Source organism: Rhinolophus sinicus, chromosome 15 (assembly GCF_057876585.1).
Source record: "Rhinolophus sinicus isolate RSI-liver-muscle chromosome 15, RSI-T2T, whole genome shotgun sequence".
NCBI lineage: Eukaryota > Metazoa > Chordata > Mammalia > Chiroptera > Rhinolophidae > Rhinolophus > Rhinolophus sinicus.
The window spans coordinates 84,223,881-84,247,228 of NC_142515.1; the positions used below are offsets into that span (position 1 = coordinate 84,223,881).

Genomic DNA, 23,348 nt, shown 5'->3' on the forward strand with positions numbered 1-23,348 from the left:
ATAATATACTTAATTTAACCCTCTATCCAAATCTTTGCAATTCACTGTATATTTTGCTCTTCCCTTATAACTCAATTTGGACTGACAACAGCCAGAAAATGTAACAGTAAAGTCAGCTAAATATTTATATAACCCCATCAGTTTGTTTCCTGTCAGAGTCATCAACATGAAGGGTAACACATCAGTAAAGATTTAGTAGTATTTAGTAGTGAAAAGACACATAATATAGATTATCAATATCATCGACCAAAGAAAATCCTTACAAGGAAACTCCGTTTCTCTCCCGTGAAGGGACTTTCATGTTTGAGCAGAGAGAAGATGCAAAATTGACCTGTGGCCGAAAACATCCCCAACAGTTTGCCTCATCCTGGGCTGGGTGGGAGTTTCCTGGACTTTCCCTTTTTGCAGAGAAAAATTTTGGGGCAGGTTTGCTGACAAACTGGACCCCCAGGGAGATCCCAATTCAAGCTCATCCTGTCCTCCCTTGGGCTAGAAGGGTGACAATGGCATTTCCTTACCTGCTCTAGCTTGAAAATGTGCTGGTTGAAGTAATACTGGAGCTGCTCATTGGCATAGTTGATGCAGAACTGTTCAAAACTGTTCCTCTCGAAGTCCTCAAACCCGAAGATGTCAAGGACCCCAATGGACAAGCACTGGAGAGACAGAGAAAACAGGTGTTATGGTGGGTCCTCCCGTGGGAACACTTCTTTGGTCGTGAGGGCCCTGCACCTGGCTGAACGCTCTGCTGTCACCGCACTGGAACCTGTAATATTTGAACAGGAGCCCTGCGTTCTCATTTTGTGCTGGGTCCTGAGAATTGTACCCTGTCCTGTCCTGTTCCCTGGGCTGGGAGGCACTGGCCTCTTGCCTGGCACTGGCTGCATCTGCCTGGGCTCCCGATGGCACAGGTCATCCATCCACCTGTGTGGCACCGAGGGCACAGTCTCTCCGGGCCCAGCTTGGCAGGTGCGGCGGGTATGAGGCACTCACCGAGACGGACTCTTCCATGTCTTTCTTATTGAGGAGGGCATGGTTGATGCGTAGCACAATCCAGTCGAACAGGGCGCTGTATAGAGACTTGGCCATGGAGTCGCGGGCGGTGATGGCCTGTGGGCACAGAATGGGCGTCACACCTCGGCAAGGTAGCCCTCGCACCGCACCACCCCGAGGTCAGCACACCGGGGCAGTCGTGGCAGGGACTTTAAACACCCGACTCATCTGATATGCTCCTTCTCACGTTGCACTCCATCCTGTCAGCTGGGATGCCCTTGTACACTGAAGCAGGAACTGCGAAACCCTGACCCAGCGGCCTGGGGTTCAGCCAAGTCTTTCTCACATGCCAGCTCACTTCTCAGAGCCACTGGGGGCTGATGAGGCTGGAACACATGTTCAGGGAGGGCACCAGGCTTGCCCATGTGGGAACACTCGCCAGGAAGCCGAGCTGGGTTCAAAACTAGGCCCCTTGCTGTTCTGGAAGCACCACGGGGCCAACAGCATAAAAGCAGTAATGGCTTTAACAATTTTTTAAAAGGCTTATGGAGGTCCAGTTTACATATAAGAAAGTCTTCCTTTTTATGTGCTCAGATCTAAATTATGGAAACATACTCAGTCACAATCAAGATCCAGAACACACCCCTCTGGTTTTGCCTTTCCCAGGAAATCGTGAAAAAGGAGGCATGAGGGATGCAGCCCCATGCCCTATGTCTTTCATTTAGTATGGCACCTCTGGGGGGCAGCCATGCTGCTGGGCCTCAGGGGTCCTTCAGCAACTTTCACGTTAACATTGCAGGGTGCCTTTGCCTCTGGGGGCTTAGATTGTCCATGTTGCCTGTTTGAGAAGCCCAAGCAACTTCCACCAACAGCTAAAAACCCCCCAATGGTTAGGTACTTTCCTGCTGCTGTCCACACTTTAAGCTGCAATCACATTGCTCCTGAGATATAAAATGCATGAAAAACACACCACAAACATCCAGGTTGGGGCACAGGCCACAGAGAGGCACCTTATCAAGATTTAGAGACCCACATAGGGTTTGTAAAGGTCAGGCTTTAGCTCCGGATTGACAAACTTTTTCTGGAAAGGGCCAGAGAGTCAACATTCTTGGCTTTGCGGGCCAGATGGTCTCTGTTGCAACTACTCAGCTCTGTGTTATTGCAGGAAAGCATCATGTAAATGAATAGGTATGGCAGCGTGTCAATAAAACTTTATTTACAAAAGCAGGTGGTGGGCTAGATTTGGCCTGTGGGTTGCAGGTCTCACTTCCCCTGCTGGTGAGCCCGCATGCCCGTGGAGCAGCCGGGAACAAAGAGATGAACACCTGTGGTCCAAGTTCTGACTCTTAGGCTGCTGTTTGCTATCTACGCTGGTTTGTGCTCAACTCGAGCTCACGTGAGAACCAGAGGCACCATGAGGGTTCTCCTCTGGTACTTTGGGGGCAGGAAAAAGCCCACCCGTGCTGGGACCTCCCTCCGCTTGTGATGTGGAGCCTGGCACCCTGCGAAAGCCCGGGGCAGTGCTCACCTCGCTGAGACTGTAGGGAAGGATGAGTTTGTCATTGGCAGTCACCGTTTTTCTTTTGGTCAGAACCTCCACCAAGATTTCTCGCTTCACCTGTTTCAAGGTAAAGGAGGGAGAGGAGGAAGAAGGGTGACAAACGTGTCCGGTGAGTTCCGATGTCATTGAGACAAGGCCTGAAGCCTGAGGAAGGCAGAATGACCTCCCAGTGGCAATGCCAGGAAGTGGGCCCAAAGCCCACCCTCAGGGCTGCCAACCATGACGTTGCTGCGCTTAGTACATTTCAGAACGATCACACCCTCGGGCTTGCTCAATGCCCACGGCCGACAGCCCTGGGTGTATGGTTGCACAGGCCTGGTGACCTGCATGTATAGCTGTTTCCAGTTTATGTGCAGGGGCCAGGGAAGCACTTTCCTTCCTCACTGCCAAGGCCCCTACACAAGCCAGTGGCAGTTAAGAGTAGGGCCAGGGGAAGCTGCTCGAACTTCCCAGCAGGTGTGCTCACTCATAGCATGAACACAACAGACGCCGGGGCTCCTTCTTTACGAAGAGCCACAGGTGGAATGCATGCTTAGAAAACAGAAAGACTGTGGGCAAGGCTTCTTAGCCTTGGCACCACTGAAATTTGGGGCCGTGTCATTCTTTGCTGTGGGGGGCTGTCCTGTGCATTATATGTCAAGCAACATCCCTGGCCACTACCCACTAGGTAGTAGACCCTCAAGTGGTGACAACCAAAAATGCCTCCAGACATTGCCCTTGGGGTTAAGAACTAGTGGACAAGGATGGCAGGTCCAATGAGAAGAGGACCTCTCTGATCAAACTATGGTTTTCAAGAGCCTTTCACATGAGGGGCTGAGGCGGGAGGCGTCCTTGCCCAGGAGGCAGTCCCTCAGAAATGAGGAAGGGCTGTAGCAGAGATGGTGGGGAGGAAGCAGGCGCTGGCCCCGGTTTACAGAAGCTCGGCCAATGCAGGAAGCTCTGGGTCCTCTGAGGCCATAGGCCCTGAGGCGGCCCAGCATGCTCCACGGTAGCTGAGGACAGGAAGTGTTACCTTCAGGAGCTGTGACAGGGTGTCCAGCACCTCGGGGGGCCCGACCTCCAGACCTTCGTCTCGGCCCGTGGCTCTCTTCTTGTACGTGACGTTGCCCAGGTACAGGATGGCTGAGAGGACAGAAAACATCCTGGGAGAGAAAAGGAGCCTCAGTTGGGGTGGTTTCCACAATTGAGAGACGGCAGAAGCTTCCAGATAACTAGGCTGAATTCATAACATCATTTTTGTCTTTTAAATTTGGTTTATTTAAGTGTGTTTTTCCAGGACCCATCATCTCCAAGTCAAGTCATTGTTTCAATTTAGCTGTGGAGGGCGCAGCTCACAGTGGCCCATGTGGGAATTGAACCGGCAACCTTGTTGTTAAGAGCACCGCACTCTAATCAACTGCGCTAACTGACGCCACCTATAACACCATTCAATTCTAGTCAGAACATACGAAACTTGAAAAACGTCAAATCCCTCTGTCAGAGACTCTCTGTGGAATGTGACTTGATAGATATCTCTATTTTATTTTTGGTAAGGGGAGCGCTTAATTTGTTTTATTTTTTATAGAGCATAACAAGCACATGCAAAAAAACACACAATTCCCAAGTTTAGAGACAAATTGTCACAAAAGGTATAGATCCCCGTAAACTAGCACTCAGACCGAGGAACAGAACATTCCAGGCCATGGAACCACCCAGTCCTACAGAGGAACTGCTGTCCTGATGTCTAACATTGTCCGTGAACTTGATGTCCATGAAATTATATGTACTTGTATCTGGCCTGTCACTGAATACTTGGGATGTATTACTGCACACAGACTCGGTTTGTTCATTCTGTGTCACAGACAAGTATATCTCAGCCTCAGCACTGCTGGCACCTTGGGCTGGATTATTCTTTGCTGGGGTGGGCGTGGATGGGTGTCCTGGGCACTGTGTGATGTCGAACAGCGTCCACTCACCCCGCCTCCCACACACATGTAGTGTGACAACCAAAAATGTGCTCAGACAAGGCAGAACCCTCCCCAATTCCCCCATGAGAATCATTGCTGTGTATAAAGTATTTCTGTACGGCCCCTGAACTAAGTTTTTTTTTTTTTTTAAAGGGTCATTAAAAAAACAAATTGAAATACAGAGAACATGCAGCAGAGACCCTATGGAGCACGAAGTTGAAAATATTTACTATCTGGCCCTCTCCAAAAAGTTTGCTGACCCCTGCACGATGTGTTTATTTATTTAATCTCCTGTTGGTGGGCATCTGGGGGTGTTTCCAGGCTTTGGGTCTGTAATAAAGGAGGCTGCGGTATGCATTTGTGTGCGTGTCACTGGGTGAGTAAATATATGTGTTTTGTTGTGTACCCACAGCTGTAGTGGAAACAACCAAATGGTTTTCCCAAGGGGTTGGCCTGACGTGCACCCTCTCAGCAGTGTGCAAGTATTCCTGTTGGAATTTTGGCTAAACAGGCAGGTGTGGTTTTCTTTTTTATTTTTTTAAGGAGGGCGCAGCTCCCAGTGGCCCATGCGGGGATCGAACCGGCAACCTTGATGTTATTAGCACCACGCTCTAACCAACTGAGCTAACTGGCCATCCCCATGTGTGGTTTTCAAAAATTAAGCAAAAAATTTCAATGGGCGGTAAAATACGCGTCGTATAAAATGTGCCATCTTAACCATTATTAAGTGTTAAGTTCCATATGTTCCATACGTAACATTGTTGGGCAAAAAAACCTCTGTGGTTTTAATTGGCATCTCCTAATGACTGACGATGAGAGTCCCTTTCCACATGCTTATCGTCACTGGGCTAACTTCATTAGAGATGCTCTTACTGGGGTGTTGGTCAGATCTTAGAGCGCGACTGGTAAGATCTGGGGGTGCCCATGTGGGAGATGGCAGGATGGCTGGCTAGCCCACTTACTGCTTCTTGGTGGCAGGGAGGAAGCCCACCATTTCCATGGCCTGCTTGAGTCTTTCGAAGTCATGCTTCAGATCTTCTCCGTCTTCAATCTTCAAGTTATGCTGAAAAACAAAGTTAGCAACACGCTGGGTATTTCTGGGCCAGGGAGGGTGGCATGTCAGAACGATTTTGGCTGGAACCGATGGGGCAGGGCGCAGGACATGGGGAATGAATGGGCTCCTTTATGCTGCCTCCTTTGGGCCTCTTTGGAGTTGGTCTGGGGCCGGAGGGGGCCAAGGCACACGGCCTCTGACCTCTGGCAGCATGTAAACAGCCCGAGGGAAACAGAGGTGGTGTTTGTGGCCGGCTGGGCTGTTTACCTGGTTGAGGTAGAAATAATCTTCAGGCTGCTTGAGCTGAAATTCTTGTCGCTCTTCCTTGCTGACGCCAAGTAACAAATAATAAAACACGTGGTAATTCCTGTGAGTCAAAATTAGGGAAAAAAAGTCACTTTTGGAGGCCAAACAGCTACTCTTCAAACCACTACTAATATTGCTTTGGAGACCACACAAGGGAGGAAAAAGCTCCTCAAGTATGTACAAATTTGAGACAATAAGTCAATTCTTATTATGTCCTAAACCCTCCCACCTCCCAAAACATGGGCTTCTCCCATCAGATTTTCCAGTCAGATTTCTCAGGGGGTGGGGTGGTGGGTGGGTATATGTCTCGCTCATTGGTCAATCAGAGATGCCTCTAATCTAACCCCATTTTGGCAGAAATCTGAGCACCTACTCCAGGTAAAAGCCTCAGGGAGACACAAAAATAAACACAAAATGGTGCCTTAGCCTCACAAAGCTTGGGGCCAGGCCCCGCTCCCAGGAGAGCTGTGCCATGGCTCCCTGGGAAAGTTCCTCCATCTCAGAATGCCCGCTTCTCTCCTCCGTAGGGAAGGCAGATGTCGGGGCTCACCGAGGATATCTCCTCCTACCTCTCATCCTTCTCCTGAGAGACCAGGCGAGACTTTTCAAGCAGGTACTTTTCAACAACAGCTCTGTCATTAAAGAAAAAAGAAGGGATAAAGCATTACATTTGAATACTGTTTCCTTAAAGAATCATTTGTTACCATGGTAAAGCTAGTTGTGGGTTAACTTCCTTAAACACAAGGTAAATACAGGGACACAGCTATAATCACCCTAAAAGGCGAAAATACAATCACTTCAAGTGTGGTAAACACAATCACCCTAAATGTTGCCTCGCCTTATGACTACCATCTATAAAAAGATAAGGAACCTGGGTTGGCCACTTCTGCTCCACAGACCAGACTCGGGCTGCCCGCTGCACAGAAGCCCGGGTGGGACCTGCCTCCCAGGAGGCGGGAACTGGAGCAATCGTACCACGGACAATATAGGAAGGGATCCCCCCGCTCCCACGAGCTCCTCAGCAATTAAATGTTTCTTCAGTTGACAGTCTAATAAGTAGAAGATGACAACAGGTTTATTTTTCTATTCTTTTTACAGCTTTATTGATTCTTGATATAGGATAAACTGCACATAAAGTATGCAATGTGATGAGTTTTAACTGGATCCTTTCATAATCTGTATTTTTTAAAAACAGCTTTATTAGGTGTAATTGATTCACGATAAACTTAAAGTGTGCAATTTGATGAGTTGGGACACATGCAAATATCTATGAACCCACCACCACAGTCAAGATAGTGAACACATCTGTCACCCTGGGAAGCTTCCTTGGGGCCTGTGTTATTCCTCCCTACCCCAAAACAGCCACTATCAGCCCCATTTCAGATTAGTTTGGATTTTCTAGAATTTTAAAGAAATAGAATCATTCTGTATATATATATATATATACTGCGTCTGCCTTCTTGCACTCAGCCCAGTGATTCTGAGGTTGAGCCATGTTGTACGTAGCAAGGATCAGAGAATTTCATTCTGTTTTATGGCTGAATAATATTCTACATACTGTTTCCCCAAAAATAAGACCCAGCAGCACAATCAGCTCTAATGCGTCTTTGGGAGCAAAAATTAATATAAGACCCGGTCTTATTTTGCTATATACTATAATTTTTGCTCCCAAAGACGCATTAGAGCTGATTGTCGGCTAGGTCTTATTTTCGGGGAAATACAGTATGTAGACACACCACATTTTGCTTATCCATTCATCAGTTGATGGACGTTTGATGGACATGTGTCCATGAGGCTGTACGGGTGCTGGGGGAGGACCAGGTACTTCTGCAGCCACACCATCAGCACTAATAGTAGTGATGGCAAATATTCCAGGCACTGTTTCATAGGATTTAACACCCTGAATCCTCCATCCCCCTGGGGTGGGCACTATGGCTCTTGTTAATGGACGAGGTACTAAAATTGGAGAGGTCACTCGCTGCTGGGGACCCCACAGGGGGGAGGTGGCCCAGCAGGGACCTGGGCCTGGCATGGGCCCTGCTCCCTCCATACCCACTGGCGCTGGAAGGGCTGGTCTCATGGGATCCATTATCACCAAGTGTGGGAGCGGGGCAGGTTGGCAGGCCAGCCTCACCTGAGCCTGTCCTACTTTACGGGAGAGGCAGCTGGTGCCCGAGGGGTGGCAGGGCGGGGCCCCCGGTCCAGGACTTGCTGGATCCCACTTGCCTGTCTCTCCAGGATGGCAGTCTTTTGTCTGCAGTCTTGCAGAGGACAGACGCACATACCACGCACAAACGGGTTTCCAAGGGCTCCGCCTGTGCCTTCCCTTCTTTCAAACCCATGTTTTCTTCTATTCCTACCCCTGTCTAGTAACTATTTTAGTTAGCAGCAGTTTGTTTTCCTGGTGAGGGAGGCTGCATCTGGTTCTAGAATTAGACTCCCGTTGGAATTTCAACCTGTGGCTGATTCCCTGGGTTGTGTCAGCATACGGGAATGGACACAACTCCTTCCAGCCCAGAGCTATCATTTCACTGGTGATAGCCCCTTTCCTTTCCAGATCATCTTGGAGGCCCAGGCCCCTATGAGGGTTAGTAGGGGGCCAGGGATCCCCTGGTACCGAGCCTTTGAAACCACAGGAAGATGAAGCCTTGCAAATTGGGGAACTGGGGGAAGGCTTAGACTGCCCTTGACCCTTGGCCTCAGCAGGAAACAGCATCGAGAAGTGTCACCTGCCCAAAAGCAGAACCAGGTCTGGGTCCGCTCCTTGTGAGCTGGCTGTAGCTGCTCCCTGGACAGGAAGTGCACCTCCCTCATTGAAGCGTGGGCAGGCCATGGTCAGGGGCCAAGGGGGGACTTCCTTTCCTGAATTCAAGGCCACAGATATGATTCTCCAAAGCTGGTGGACGAGATCTGGCCACTCAGGGCCACTGAGCTTCATGGGCGTCTATTTGGCTGAGGACCAGCCCTTGCTGGTGTACTGGGTCGAACAGTGGCCCCCAGAGGATATGTCTACCTGGAACCTGTAACTGGGACCTTATTTGGAAAAAGAGTCTTTGCAGCTATAATTACGTGAAGGATCTCAAGATGATGTCATCTTGGATGATCTATTATAGGTACTAAGTCCAATGACAAGTGTCCTAAAAGATAGAAGAGGAGACACAGACACAGAGAGACACAGAGGGGAAGGCTGTGTGAGGGTGGAGGCAGAGATTAGAGTGATGTAGCCACAAGCTAAGGAATGCCTGAGACCATCAGAAGCTGGAAGAGGCAGGAAGGATATTGCCCTAGAGCATCGGGGGGGAGTGTGGCCCTGCCCACACCTTGATTTCGCACTTCTGGGCTCCAGAACTGTGAGAGAAGAAACTCCTGTTGGTTTAAGTAACCCCGTGTGTGGCGCTTTGCTTCAGCAGTCCTACGATGCCACACGGAGGAGAGTTGGGGGAAGGAAGAGGGGAGCAGGGCCCACTGAGAGCAAAGGCCCTGATGTCTGTCTGGCCTGCAGCGCCAGCCCGGGAAAACGTGAAGCAGCCTGTTGGCTTCTCTGCTCTCGGCAAGAGAGGCCCTGGAACTGTAGAAATAGTACGTTTCTGTGTTGGCTGCCCAGTCAGATATTCTGGGCATCTCCTACTGGACCCGTGGGAGAGAAAACATTTTAAATAAGGGGTGAGGGCGTAGAGAAGAGACCGAAGCCTGTAGGACAGGGTGGCTCCAGGTGTCTCTGATTAACGATGGGTGGCATACCCTGAAGGTGGGTGGTAGTGCCCACACAGATGCTGAGTTGGGGCCCAGCAGCTCTTGGGGCGGGGCCACTGGATGGCCTGGGGGGAGGGCTGAGGCCGTGAGGAGAATCACCAGCTTCCTAGCACCCAGAAGGACTGAGGGGCCGGAGTAGGCCATTTACTGAAGGCCTCTTCCCCACACCACTGCCTGTCAGAGCCTGGGCAGCAGGAATAAGGGAAGCCCGAGGCCAAAGGATTTGTGAAAACAACATTTACGTTTGAATAGAACTGTCAACTGGAACAATCATTAGATGGACAGGAAAATCTAGATAGTTTGGAATCACCCCCCACTCCCCATCACCCTTGAGGACCTCCTCCTTCCTGAAACGATCGTGCCTTCTCTCGGCCTCTAGGTACCTGGTTGCTCAGGTCTGTCCAACATCTGGGGCTTCTCACCTTGCTGCTCAGAGCACCACTGAAACCTTTACAAATCCCACTGCCACTGAAGACTCTCACACCAGATTGTGGAGGGGGGAAGGATTTCTTTGAGTAACCAGTCAATGGATTTTGTCAAAATGCCTTTTTTCCTTTTACTTTGAAATAGTCTTATTGGCTCATAAGACCGTCTTTGCATTAAAAAAACAAAAACAAAAAAACAAAAACACTATGCAGTATTAAATCACAATTACATTTTTTTTAACCAATTGAAACCGCACAGAATATATACTTTTTAAAAACAAAAAATCCTACAGAACTGAATTCTGTAATGTTATGATTTAAAAATTATGACAACATAGATAATTCCTTATAACATTAATTCATTGCACAAAGCTGTCAGATATTTTCATAAGCGTAACTACTGCCCAGAGTGCAAATGAATACAATTTCAATGTTACAGTTAATAGCAGTAATTGCGCCTACACCTAAGAACTCACATTTCTCGCACAAAATGTTGGTCTGTTTCACACTTCTACCAGGCAACCAGTTACCACTTACCCACTCACCCATCTATCCATCGATCCCCTGACCCATCCAACCATCCATCCATCCTTCCATCCAATTGCCCATCCATCCATCCATCCATCCATCCATTCACCCACCCATCCGCCCTTTAGTACTTCCCTGGACAACTGCCTCACTTTGCTACCATGTTTCCCCGAAAATAAGACCTAACCAGAAAATAAGCCCTAACATGATTTTTCAGGATGACATCCCCTGAACATAAGCCCTAATGCGTCTTTTGGAGCAAACCTTAATATAAGACCCAATGTTATTTTCGGGGAAACATGGTACCCGTATCACATCTCCTTCTGGCTGAAAAGGCACGTTTGGCAAATGCCAGAGTTCACGTTGACTCTGCCTGTGGCAACCCAGACTGACCAAACTAGAAACCTTATCAAGACTAGGAAACAGGTTGGTCTGTCCTTGCCTGTTCTCGGTAAACCCCAGCACACTGGCACCTCCAGCTCATTGTGGTCACTCCAGGAGGGCCTGGGTCCATGCTCAAGGCCCTGGGACGGCAGGGTCGGTACGGAGGTGCTGCCTCTCCTCCACCTATACTTCCCACCTGGACCCAGTGCTCAGACCTTCACATCAAGGACTTAAAATCCCATGGGCTTCCCTGCACGATTCCCAAATGTCCATTCTTGGGTTGGCTCTCCCAGGCAGGGACCTGCGGGACCCTGGACTAAAGCTGGTGTGCACAGCGTGGGTGGCTGCCAACTCACCCTCTCACGATGCCACTCTCCAGGTAGTTGACCTGGATGAACTTCCCAAATCGGCTGGAATTGTTGTTGTGGGCTGTTTTGGCATTCCCAAAAGCCTGTGAGGAAAACACAAATAGATTTTCAGATGGTGAGGAGGAAATTTCTACAGGCCTCAGCCTGGAGCCTCGGAGCTCCCTTGGGGTATCACAGACACTCGTACTGGAAGTCATTCAGTGGCCCAGGTGACAAATGGAGAACAGAAAGGTGTGCAGCCCAGGTGCGCTCCAACATACTCACTCTTCATCTCTGTTTGGGTTGTGGGAGGGTCTCCTGTTTTAAGTCTCAGACGTGAAAAATGTCAGTCATCAGAATTGTTTCCTAGTTACAACGGTTCAGATAGCAAACTCCAGCCTGTACACCGAATCCAGTCTGCTGCATGTTTTCGTACTGCCTACTATGAGTCAACTGTGGTTTTTGCATTTGTAAATGGCTTAAAAGAAAAAAACTCAAAGCACAGTAATATTTCCTGATATGTGAAAATTCTATTCACGTCTGTGTCCATAAATGAGGTTTTCCTGGCACACGGCCAGTCCTGTTCATTTACAGATCGTCTACGGCTACTTCTGTGCTGCGACGGCAGAGTGGCTGTGACAGAGACTGTCTGGCTTGCAAAGCCGAAAATATTTACTATCTGGCTCCTTCCAGAAGGAATTTGCCAGACCCTGGGCTGATATGAGCTTCAGCCTCCAGGGACCAGACTGGGCGTGAGGGAGCAGGTCTCACCCTGGAGAGATCATGCAATTCTGTGGGATGACAAGCAGTTCACAGCAAACTATTTGTTTTAATTGGAGTAAAATTGGTGAAACATAAAACTAACCATTTTAAAGTGAACAATTCAGTGGCATTTAGTACCTTCACACCACCACCTCTGTCTAGTTCCAGAACATTTCCACCACCCCAGAAGGAGACCCCAGCCCTATTAGGAGTCACTGCCCATCTCCCCTCCCCCTGCCTCTGGGAACCACGCATTTGCTTCCTGTCTCTGTAGATTTGCCTGTTCTGGACATTTCACTGAGTGGGGGCATACACTAGTCTTTTGCATCTGGATGTTTTCACTCAGCTTGATGTTTTTTGGGTTCACCTGCGTTGTGGCATGAATCAGGCCTTCATTCCCAATACGAAAAGGAAAGTATGCATAGTTCATGAAGCCTGCAGCATGGTACGGTTCCTCCTGGGGCCTCCCATGTGACCACCACACAGATTATCCCCCACCCAGGTTCCCAAGGGTGCCCTTCTCACGCAGTTGGTACCCACTGTCCAAGGGATTAATAGATAGGGAGAGGGTGTGATGAAGCCTAGAGGAAGGGGAGGTGCCTGAGGGCTGGCTGAAGTGGGGGTGGTGGGGCCAGGGAAAGAGTGACATGGGGGGGTGACACCCCAGAGTCACACGAGGAAAGGGAAGCTTGGCAGTAGCAAGAAGAGTGTCAGACTGACAGTGTTTCCCTCTGAGGAGGCTGAGCTGTGTGGGGAGGTTGGGGGGGGGGTGAGGACCGTGGGGAGGAGGTGGCAAGGCTACCACCCAGATCTGATGGAGGGCTGGGGGGTTGAGGGCAGGGCAGAGAGAGGTGGCCAGGCTCGCAGGGGTGTCAGGAACGGGGAGACGTGCTGGCATGGAGAGACTGGGTTTTCTTGAAGGCGTCCTTCTGCAGGGGATGGGTGCAGGTGGATCACTGATGAGAACTCCTGATGGGGGCAGCCGGAAGGCAGAAGCCTGTCTAAAAAAAGCATCTGCGAGAAGGCCCAAGACACTTACTTAGAGAATGGCTCCATTCAGCAGAGCCTGAGACCAGGATGGGATCCCGGTTGGGCCCACATGCTACTCACGCTCCTGGCTAAGGGGGTCATGGGACGAGCAAATTCTTGCCCCATTGCTTCAGGGCTTCCAGACCTAGGGAACAGACCTCCCTGTAAAACCCGAGCCAACCACAAAGTCACCAAGCAGGGCAGTGATAATGAAGGGGAGCCCCAGAGAGGCAACCTGGCCTGCACTGTGAAGGGGGTCTCAGCTGGGCATTTTGGGGGGCTCCTCAAGGCCTTATGGGGGTGTAATCCAGCCTGAGGAGGCACTTTCTTGTCAGACAGTGGCCACAGAGCCAAGCCTTCCTCTTTTTCACAAATCTCCCTTGGGACCCATCACTTGCTGGGTTTTGAAAAATTCTTTGGAGGGTCTGATTAAACACTGGGCTTGTCACCAGGTCCTGACGCATGTGGCCGAGCTGTCGGCCAGTGGCTGCACTGCACCAGCTGTTGGGTCTGCCCTGCTTTCCCGAGTGTCCCTGGAACCCAGTGCAGGGCTCCCTTCCTTGGCACTGCTGACTGGATCATCCTCTGGTGTGGGACTGTCCTGTGCCCTGTAGGGTATCGAGCGGTGTCCCTGGTCTCTGCATGCCAGATATCAGAACATGTGGGGCAACCAAAACTGTCCCCAGCGATGGCTGGGCAGCACTGCTATCTACAGATGCAGGTACACGGGTTTGCAGGGCTGGGCCGTCTGGGCCTTGTTGGGACTCTTCCTCCTGTTATGAGGGCCCCCACATGCACTGCAGGAGCCGAGGGCTCCTCTGGGGAAGAAAACTGTCTTTCTAGGTTTAATCTTCAGTTTCCCCTAAGTTCAGCCTTGGAATTGTGTTTGTTGTGTCAGGCAAAGCCCATGAGCTCTCGATGTATGCTCTGGGAAAGACAGTGGGTCTATCTTCTTTCATTCCATGCTCCGCAGAGCCTGTGGGGTGGCACAGGAGCCGAGGACACGACTTCTCTGTGCTAAACTGAACTCCTGTGGGCGAGCATGAAAGTCCTGCCTGTTCTAACTACAAGCAGATGGTGAAGCGATGCCCGACCCCGTAAGGCTCTGTCCTGGGTCAACAGGCCTCTGGGCTGGGTCCCCGCAGCACTCAGGTCCAGGGCCTGCCTTGGAGGCACCCCGGAAATGTGCATTTGCACCCCAAAGAGCGACAGTCTCTTGTGAACTTGGGACAAATTTCCGTGGTGATTTCTAAGGAAACAGCCAGGTCTGGCGTCCTGTAGAGAAGAGGGAATGTCTTGGGGATGTGGGGCCCACTCACTCTCTGGTTCTGCGATTACTAGTGAGGGGCCCAGTGACCTCACGCGTCTGGTATGCGGTCTCAGCACACTGCGACTTTTCAAAGCCAATCTAAAAATATCCGGTTGGTGCTATTATACATCCGAGGAGGAGGAAACGCTGGTCTGGCACTCCCTGCGAGGGGAGCTATTGTGTAGCTGCTCCCGGGACAGGCCAGGGCACTTGCATGGCCTCCACGCACAAGGGTAGCTGGTGTGCCCAGTGGATCATGTGGGGCTGGGGGTGGACAGGAGGAAGCAGGACACGGGCGCCAGCAAGGATGCGATGTAATCTGGCCTTGGGGCTGGGGAAGCCACATGTTTATGCCATCTGCCCACCAGGCCAGAAATATAAAATACATGTTTCTAATGTAAGTTGTGCACTTTGGAAAAAAATATGTAGAACCACATTAAAAGTTCACCCAACAGAAGAAAGAAAACAAAACATACAGAGACGACCCTATGATTCAACCCTGCCCTGGGTCGTGGTTTCTAGGTAAAACTAACAAAGAAGCTGCACCCACCTTCCTCTGACGGGTAGACGAGGCCTGGGCCCAAGGGGGTACTGTGTGGCCCCCACCCTGCCAGGGATGCTGAGAGCCGGGCGGGAGATATCCGGCTGTCTTCCAACTGCCCTTGTCCTTGAGGTTCTTCTTTTGAGAGATTCAGTTTTTAAAATTGGAGACATCCAGGGATGCACATCCTACTTAGCCAGAAATTTCTAGAAGGTGCATATTCTACGTAAACAGGATGGCTCTTCTCTTGGTTAGGATGCACAGTAAATATCTGAGACAGAATGGTGATGACATCACACAATAACCATGGCGTGTACCAGACCCACATCAGGCCTGCTATGGGCTTTCTCCTCTTCCTTTTGCTTGCACTTCTCTAAGAAACAGATGTGCCCTCCCCATTCCAGATGAGGAAACCGAGGCACAGAAATCTAACCTCCCCGAAGTCTAAGAGCAGGTGGTGGACATAACCCAGCGCCCCCACTACCAGCCCACGCCCCGCCTACTGGGCCCTCAGTCCCTGCAGCCTGGGCTCCGTCTTTAGACCTGTTCTCAGTGCCTGGGGCCAGGCAAGCGGGCGCGGGACTTTTCGGGTCGCCTGCCCGCCCTGGCGCAAGCCCTCTCTGAGTTCACACCTGGCCTCTCCTGCATCCCACATGCAAACCAAACAAGCCTTGAGTGGATCTTATTAGGTCTACAACGTTTTGCTCTCAGATGTCAGAACTCGAAGCCTGAGGAATGAGCTCGAAAGGTAAACACTAACCTGTTTCTCATGTCAACAGGCGAGCCCTGGTCAGGGTCCCCTGGACAGAAGTCCCCTAGCTTTGATGCACAGGGCGGTCACCTTTCCAGCCAGACTAAGGGAGCCAGATCTGGGATAACTCCCTCACCCCCAGATTTACTTGAGGCCATCCTTTCTTGGAGGAAAGTTCTAGGTCATCCTAGTGGCTTTGTCTTGGTTGTGGGGTTGGCCTTCTCTGTTTTCCTAATCTTCTATCCACAAGGACCTCACTTCCTGTGTTTGTGGTTCACGAGATAGCATTCATTCACTCACGCATTGACTCATTCGTTCATTCACTTAACAACAATTTACTGATCAGCGGCTGTGTGCCCGGCGCGGTTCTAGCCTCAGACAACGCCTCACTGTGGGCGCCACCAGGGATGCCCCGAACATCGACTTTGGCTGAAACTGGATGACACTGCCTCTGGGAGCACCCACAACCGGTCTGGGCAGGATGGGCAGCCTGCTGCCTCCTGTTGCCTTGATGGTGCCCTTCCCTCTGCAATGCCACCTCTGGGTGAAGCCTCTGTTCTTCCTCTCATGCCACGAGCCAGGCAGGGTTTTGGGATCTTGTGTCTGGTCAGGGCCAGGCACTGAGATGGAGAAGCGACTGGTGTTGCCGGGACAGGCTGAGATTCGTAAGAGACTATTGGCAAATACTAGGCCACGACAGAGCCTAAAGAATGGGCCGAGAAAGAGAGAGGGTCCCGCCGCTTCCTGGCCTCCCACTCCAGCCTGGTGGGGAGAACTCAACACTCAAGGGTGACCGGAAGCTGGTGCTGGCACAGTAGTCCCACAGCTTGGAACCCAAGTTATTCTCCCAAGTGTTTTCCATGACCCTGGGTACCTTTCTACGTGAGAGTGCTCAGCCCACACCCACTGATAAGTGGTGCCTATGTGAGGACGTGGACGATGGTCAGACCCTGCGGGAGGAGGCCCGGGAGGCGTCCCACGGCTGTGCCAGGCCTGCACGGAGCACGGGAACGCCATGGGTCGTGCCCCCGCCCAGGTGGCACGTGGACCGAAGAGTCTGGAGGATCTGCTCTGCTGAGTTGGCTTAGCAAACAGCCCGGGGCCATTGAGTCAGGGCTGGGGCTTTCCTGCGTGGAAATGCTGGGGAACAAACCCTGGCCCAACTGGGAGGTGTTAACTGGGGTTAACTGGTTCCAGGTTCCTCTCCTGTAAAATTAGAGAGAAAACCCCTGCCTTCCAGAGTAGTTTGATGACAGGAGACTGTCTTGTGCATCAGGGGCCAGAAAACTTGTTCCGTGCAGGGCCAAGTAATAAATATTGGGGCTCTTGTTGCAACAGCTCCACCCTGCTGTAGCATCAAGCAGCCACAGACGATCTGTACACGAATGGACGTGGCTGCGTGAAGGACGCCCTTCTGACGTGGGGCAGGGGCAGGCTTGGACACTGCCAGCAGGGTCGGCAAATGACGGCCAGCCACCTGTTTCGGTGTAGCCTGGGAGCTAAGAATGGTTTCCACATTTGTAAATGCTTGAACAAAAATCCAAAGAAGACTATTTCATAACACGTGTGAGTAAATGAGATGAAATTTGGCTTTCAGTGTCTACGAACGTTCTGTCGGTGCACAGGCATGTCTGCTTACCTAGGGTCTGCGGCTGCTTTGGACTGAAAAGCCGAGTTGAGTCGTTGTGATGGAGGCTGGCCTGGCAGAGCTGAAAATACTGACCCTCCGTTCGGCTGTTTACAGGAAAATTGTGCCCCTGCTGAATTAGGGGGCCCTCAGTTAAACGTTCCCTTCTCCCCAAGGGGCCAGGGCAGTGCCGGGGCTGGGGAAAGGCACTCAGACACGTGGTATCTGACAGACACATGATGGCTGAACATGAGAGAGCATGAGAGGGGTGAGTGTGGCACAGGCTAACTGGTCTCCCCCGGGGCGCAGCTGGGACACTATGAAGCCAGAGACAGACATAGAAACCTGCTCCCTGGACGCTGGTGGGCGCGGGAGGTGGGGAAGTGAGAAGCACCGCTGATGCACTTTCCACAGAACTGCCACGGAGGGAGCATTGGGTTTAGGAGGAGGCGGCCTGTTCCAGGAAAGGAGCATGCCGGATGAGGACACGAATGACGACGGGAAAGGAGTACTGGTGACTGCAGTGAAAGGAGGCAGCTGTGGGGCAGGAGGCAAGACCCCCAAACCCCACCAACCCATGCGGGTGGCAGCTGCAAGCTCGGTGGGACTGCGGGTGCAGGGCAGGAAGTGGAGGAGTCCCCTCCAACCTCATGGCTCCCTGACACATAGATGAGGAAGTAGAGGCTCTTCAGGGCCTGGCTGACACCCAGCCTCTGGCCTGGTTCTATTCTCTTCCGGTTGCCCAAGGGGCTTGGGGCACCAAGCAGGCTCTTGACAGCCAGCTGCTGGATGGGTGGATGGACAGACGGATGCTGCAGGCTTGTGCAGAGAGCCGAGTGACAATGGGACATGACACTCACCTCACCTGACGCCCCCAGTTCATAACAGACTCTGTCACTCCTATCTAGAATAGTGCTGTCAGCTACAGACATGGACAGAAACACTGGAAACGCAGCAAGGGCTCCTGGGGCAAGACGAGGCCCTTGTAAAGGGGACAGATTCTCACCAAGGGCCAAAGTTTCATGACAAACCCTGCTGGGGTGGGGGTGAAAGGGAGGTGGGCCAGGGGAATCTTGGGGGGAAAAAAGAAGAAAAAAAAAAGTATGAAACAATTGATTGTATCTCATATTTTCCTAAATTTTGGTTTAGGTTATGATGAAACAAACCATGCACTAGATCATAGAAGGAATAAAAAACAGATCAAGCTCTGATGGGGGAGGGTCCTGCTTGGTTGTTACTGCACCAAAAATATTTGAGGAATGCATCAAGATCCCTGAGGGTCCATCCATTTGACACCTAAATCATTCTCTTTGGGGTTTGCTTAGTTCTTTTTCTCAGGTTTTTGAGTTGTGAAATTAATACACTTATTTTCATTCGTTATGGACATAAGTGTTTATGGCTGTGAAATGTTCTCTCATTGCTGTTCTAAAAACATCCTGTGGATTCTGATATTGTTTTTGTCACTTTTAGAAAATCTGTAGTTTTGGTTTGTAGATCCCTGTTCATCTGAGAGTTGTTTAACAGAAGTTTACTTTTCCTTTAAAAAAATTTTTTCCATGTGGAAGAGCCTTTAAAAAATTAATTTCTAGTTTTATCACTGTTAAGAATGTTGCTTGTAATATTTCTACTTCTGGAAATTCTAGATGCTTTCTCAGTGGCCTTATAAGGAATAAATTTTGAGAACATTCTGTGAATACTTAAGGTTTATTCCCAAATCAAAGGGTTTGCTATATGGCCACAAGATCTGCCTCAAACACATCCTTGCCTTTTAATGAACACTCAACCAGCCTTGTGCTGTGTGTTTGTACGTATCTGTTTTTTCTGGTATTTTTTTTTGTCATTTCCACTCTGTAAAGGCAGTGGTTCTATTGTTTGGTGCATATTCATTGACAACTATTATACCTTGAGTGTAAATTGAGGCATTTGCATTATGACAAAACTTCTTCGTCACATGTAAAGTTCAGAGGACCTATTTCTACCTTCTCCATGTCAGAATTACAGCTCTGTTCCTCCTGTTTCTATCTGCCTGTTCCACCCGTGCCTATCCCTTTATTTTTAGCTGCCGGAACCACTTTAGTTAAGGTGTGTCTTGTTCATAAGGCATAGAGTTGAACTCTGCTTCATAAACCAAGCTGAAAATCTTCTCCTTTTAATAGCTGGATTGCGCTCATTTAAACTTAGCAGCCCATGGGCTCATTCCATCCATCATTAGCTCTCTGCTTCTCTGCTGCTTGGGAGTGTGGCTAAGAGACTGGGGATTGGAGCAACGCTCCAGGTCACTTTCGATGACTGCCTGAAATCCTGCACCCTTGCAAGACTTTCAACCTGACTTTGCAACTGGTTTGCATTGCATTTGTGTGGTGGGATGCACCGGGGAGAGGGGAATCCATGGGTTCTGGTGGATGGACACCACCCTCCCTGCAGGCCCCACACCCTCGGGGAGGAGGTCACCCTCTCTAACTGGGGTTGGCAAATCAGTCATCCTGGGGCACCTTGACTTACAGCAGTGGGAAAGGAGAGTCGGAATTGCCAAGGGGAATTGCCCCTTCCCTCCAGTGAGTCACCACTGTGCAGCTCTTGTGGTTTGGGGTGAGGGAGAGAAAATGTTGAGAATCCAAGTGTGGGCTGTGGGGGCTTGTTAAAAATATAGTCTTCGGCCCCATCCCACAGTTGTAGAATTTCTGGAAAGGCTGAGAAACCTACATTCTTAAACCAGAGCTGGAGGGGGTTCTTCTGATTCCTGGAAGGGTGAGAACTACTGCTTTAGGGCTTATCATGAGTGTGAAGTACCTCTGGGGAGAAATAAAGCATGAGGATGTCTGTTTACACCTCTCTCTCTTTCTTGAACATCTGGAGTAGGGGTTGAGATAGTCAAGGGCGGGACAGAGCAAAGAGCTTCATTCTCCATATACTTAGTTTAATCCGACTGCTTTCCTAACGCTTAGCCCTGCGAGATGGGCAACTTTCATACTCCTGGGCCTCACCAAGATTGGCTGCTCCCCACCTGCACCCTGACCCTACGTGGTACAGTAAGGTGGAGGGTTGAGGGAGGAGAAACCCGGTTCCTGTGATGATGCAGAAACAGGCACAGAATAAGAAACCATTGCTGAGAGCCACCTCTTAGCTATGCTTGCATTCTCACAGCCCTGAGAAGGGCCTGTCTGCCCATTAGGCAGGTGGGGAAACTGAGCTCAGAGGCCTAAGTCAACTTCCTGACAAGGGGCTGCCAGCCTGGCCAGGAAATTGGTGCTCTGGACACTGCCACAGCGTCAGGATGCTGTCACCTCCATATACGAGTGGGGTCACCATGGCCAGAGCCCAGGCGGTAGTGGGAAACATTTCAGAGGAAGAAAGAACAGGATATAGTGACAGCGAGGAAAGACCAAAGACCACTGACGATGGCACTGCCGACTGACATGGGGAAGTGGGAGAGGATGGAGGTGCATTAGGGTCAAAGTTCAGTTTGCCACGACCTCATCTGCCTGAGATTTGCTTTACACGCCTTATCGATGTAGTGAGAGCTTGTCTAAGCTGGGGGTCCGCAAACTATGCGCCATGGACCAAATCTAGCTTGACACCTTTTTAAAACAAATAAACTTTTAATTTTACATTTACAGGAAAGTTGTGAGAATATTACAGTGAATTCCCATGTACCTGGCAGTTAGTCTTTCCTGTTGTTAACATCACAGTGTGTATCTGTTGCGACTAATAAACCAATACTGATTGATACACTGGTACATTATTGATATCTAAGTCCATACTTTATTTATTTGGATATCCTCAGTTTGTCTCTAATCTCCGTGGTTTTGAGTCCTTGACAGTTTTGAGGACTGGTTGGGTATTTTGTAGAATGTCCATCAATTTGGGTCTGTCTGATGTTTCTCTCCCAACGCCTGTTTTGTAAACAGTTTTAATAGGCACACGGCCCTACCCATTCACTACAGATTGTCTGTGGCTGATTTTGCTCTACGTACAATGCAGAGCTGAGTTGTTGCAACAGAGATCGCATGGTCCTAAAATCCAGAAACGTTCATTATGTGGCCCTTTACAGAAACAGTTTGCAGATCTCTGGTCTAAGCCACTTGATAAGGGTTTAAGCTTAAATTGCTTAACCCAGCATATATACCTCAGGAATGGCTACTGCAAACCCACTTTGGCTAATTTGATCACTCAACATCAGGAGTTTCATCAATGAACATAGCGAAATGTCCAAAGTGGGCTTCCATGGGCAGATATGGTAATGTTCAAGACACGTGGGTTGGATAAAACATGTTGGAGACACTTGCCACCCTTGTTGGGCAAATTCCATCTGTGGCCTGCTCCTCAGGGACAGGGCTTAAGTCTGACCCCAACCCAGTCCCGTGTCCCACTGCTGGATCAGGGGCTCCTGTTGGGCTCTGAGAGATGGTGCTAAGGCCCACCAAAGAGGCCAGAGCCAACAGAACCAACTTTAGGACAGTTGGGCTCCCGTCTGCTGATACGAGATGTGATAAAAAAAATACGGTGAATGTTTAAATAAAAATATTTATTCCAGTAAAAGACACGGTGTCATTAATCCACCTCAAAATACTCCCCCTCACTTTGGACACATTTATCTCATTGTTCTTGCTACTTTCTGAAGCAGTTCCAGGAAGTCCTCTTTTGTGTCTTTAGTGGCACTGTCGTGGCTGCCTCGATGTCCTGAATCGACTCAAAACATTTTCCTTTCATGGTCATTTTGACTTTGGGGAAGAGCCAGAAGTCACACGGTGCCAGATCCAGTGAATAAGGTGGATGAGGACACACCGTAATGTTTTTATTTGACAGAAATTGCTGTTATCAGAAGTGATGTGTGATACAGAGCGTTGTCATGATGGAGGATGAAGTAAAGACACTCACAAAAGAGGACGTCCAGAACTGCTTCAGAGAGTGGCAAGAATGATGGGATAAGTGTGTTTGAAGCGAGGGGGAGTGTTCTGAGGGTGATTAATGGCAATGTGTCTTTTGCTATAATAATTCTTTTATTTAAACACTCACTGTATTTTTCGAGCACATCTCGAATAGCGCACGTGACAGAATTTAACTGAAACTTGCATTCATTATAATCCTCCCGTCTCTAGCTACTGATAGCAGCAAGATAAGATCTATGGGAAAGAATCTGAAAGCTGGATGTGCTGGGTCCCAGCAGGGAGTGTTCCAGATGTGTAAAGCCTGTTCTGTATTTCTGTTTTAATTGTGCTGAAGTTCACATAATGTAAAATTCACCATTTTAACGTACAATTTGGGGGCATTTAGCACATTCACTATGTTGTGCAACTGTCACCTCTATGTAGTCCCAGAACATTTCATCAGCCCAGAAGGAAACCCTGTACCCATGAGCAGCGCCGGCTATCACTTACCTGCCTTCTGTCTCTATCGATTTACCTGTCCTGGACACTTCCTATTGACGGGATCATACACTAGGTGACCTTTTGTGTCTGGCTTCTCTCATTCAACATAATGTTTCTGAGGTGTATCCATGTCCTAGCATGTGCCTTCATTACTTATGGCTGAGTAATCTCCACTGTATCCACTCTGCCTTGAAAAGGGGCAGCAGGAGCAACAGCCTGCTTGCCTTTGGTGGACTCCATCTTCCTTGAGTTGGGGGAGCCACGGCCGGTGCTGACCTGAGTCTAGGAGGACCACTGGATGCAAAGGCCCTGTGATACCCGCGATGGTCAGAGGAAGGTACCCCCAGCTACCTCTTTTTCGGGGGGATGCAACTCTCTCTTCGACTTCCCATCATAGGCCTGCTTCTAGCCTTTGCTTCTTTGGAGGGCCCCTCCCTGGCAGCTCCGGAAAGGGCATGGAAATCCAAGCATGCACAGGAGGGCCACCCTGGGCTCCCAACAAGGTGTTGCCCTTACCTTGGTGTCACCGTGACCTCATTTCAGCAATTACTCATTCCCTGTCCTTTCCGCAGCTGACACCCAGGGCTGCTGAGTTAGATTAGCTTGCTATAAGAAAATAAATGGACCCTGAACAGCCAATGGCCCTCCGAGCCTCAGCATACAGGT

The 23,348-nt window shown here is 49.9% G+C and overlaps 1 protein-coding gene across 14 annotated transcripts in view; it reads right to left on the bottom strand.

Moving 5' to 3' along the window:
- The window catches only part of MYO9B (myosin IXB), an 80,113-nt gene that overhangs the window by 29,942 nt on the left and 26,823 nt on the right, over positions 1 to 23,348 (bottom strand). For all 14 annotated transcript variants that reach the window (XM_074337955.2, XM_074337951.2, XM_074337952.2 and 11 more), the window contains exons 3-10: positions 11,304 to 11,398; positions 6,427 to 6,489; positions 5,819 to 5,918; positions 5,460 to 5,560; positions 3,564 to 3,693; positions 2,519 to 2,608; positions 991 to 1,107; positions 519 to 653 (exon numbers count right to left, since the gene is read on the bottom strand). In XM_074337955.2, coding sequence (XP_074194056.2) covers positions 519 to 653; positions 991 to 1,107; positions 2,519 to 2,608; positions 3,564 to 3,693; positions 5,460 to 5,560; positions 5,819 to 5,918; positions 6,427 to 6,489; positions 11,304 to 11,398 — 831 coding nt within the window. The remainder of the gene's footprint in view (positions 1 to 518; positions 654 to 990; positions 1,108 to 2,518; positions 2,609 to 3,563; positions 3,694 to 5,459; positions 5,561 to 5,818; positions 5,919 to 6,426; positions 6,490 to 11,303; positions 11,399 to 23,348) is intronic.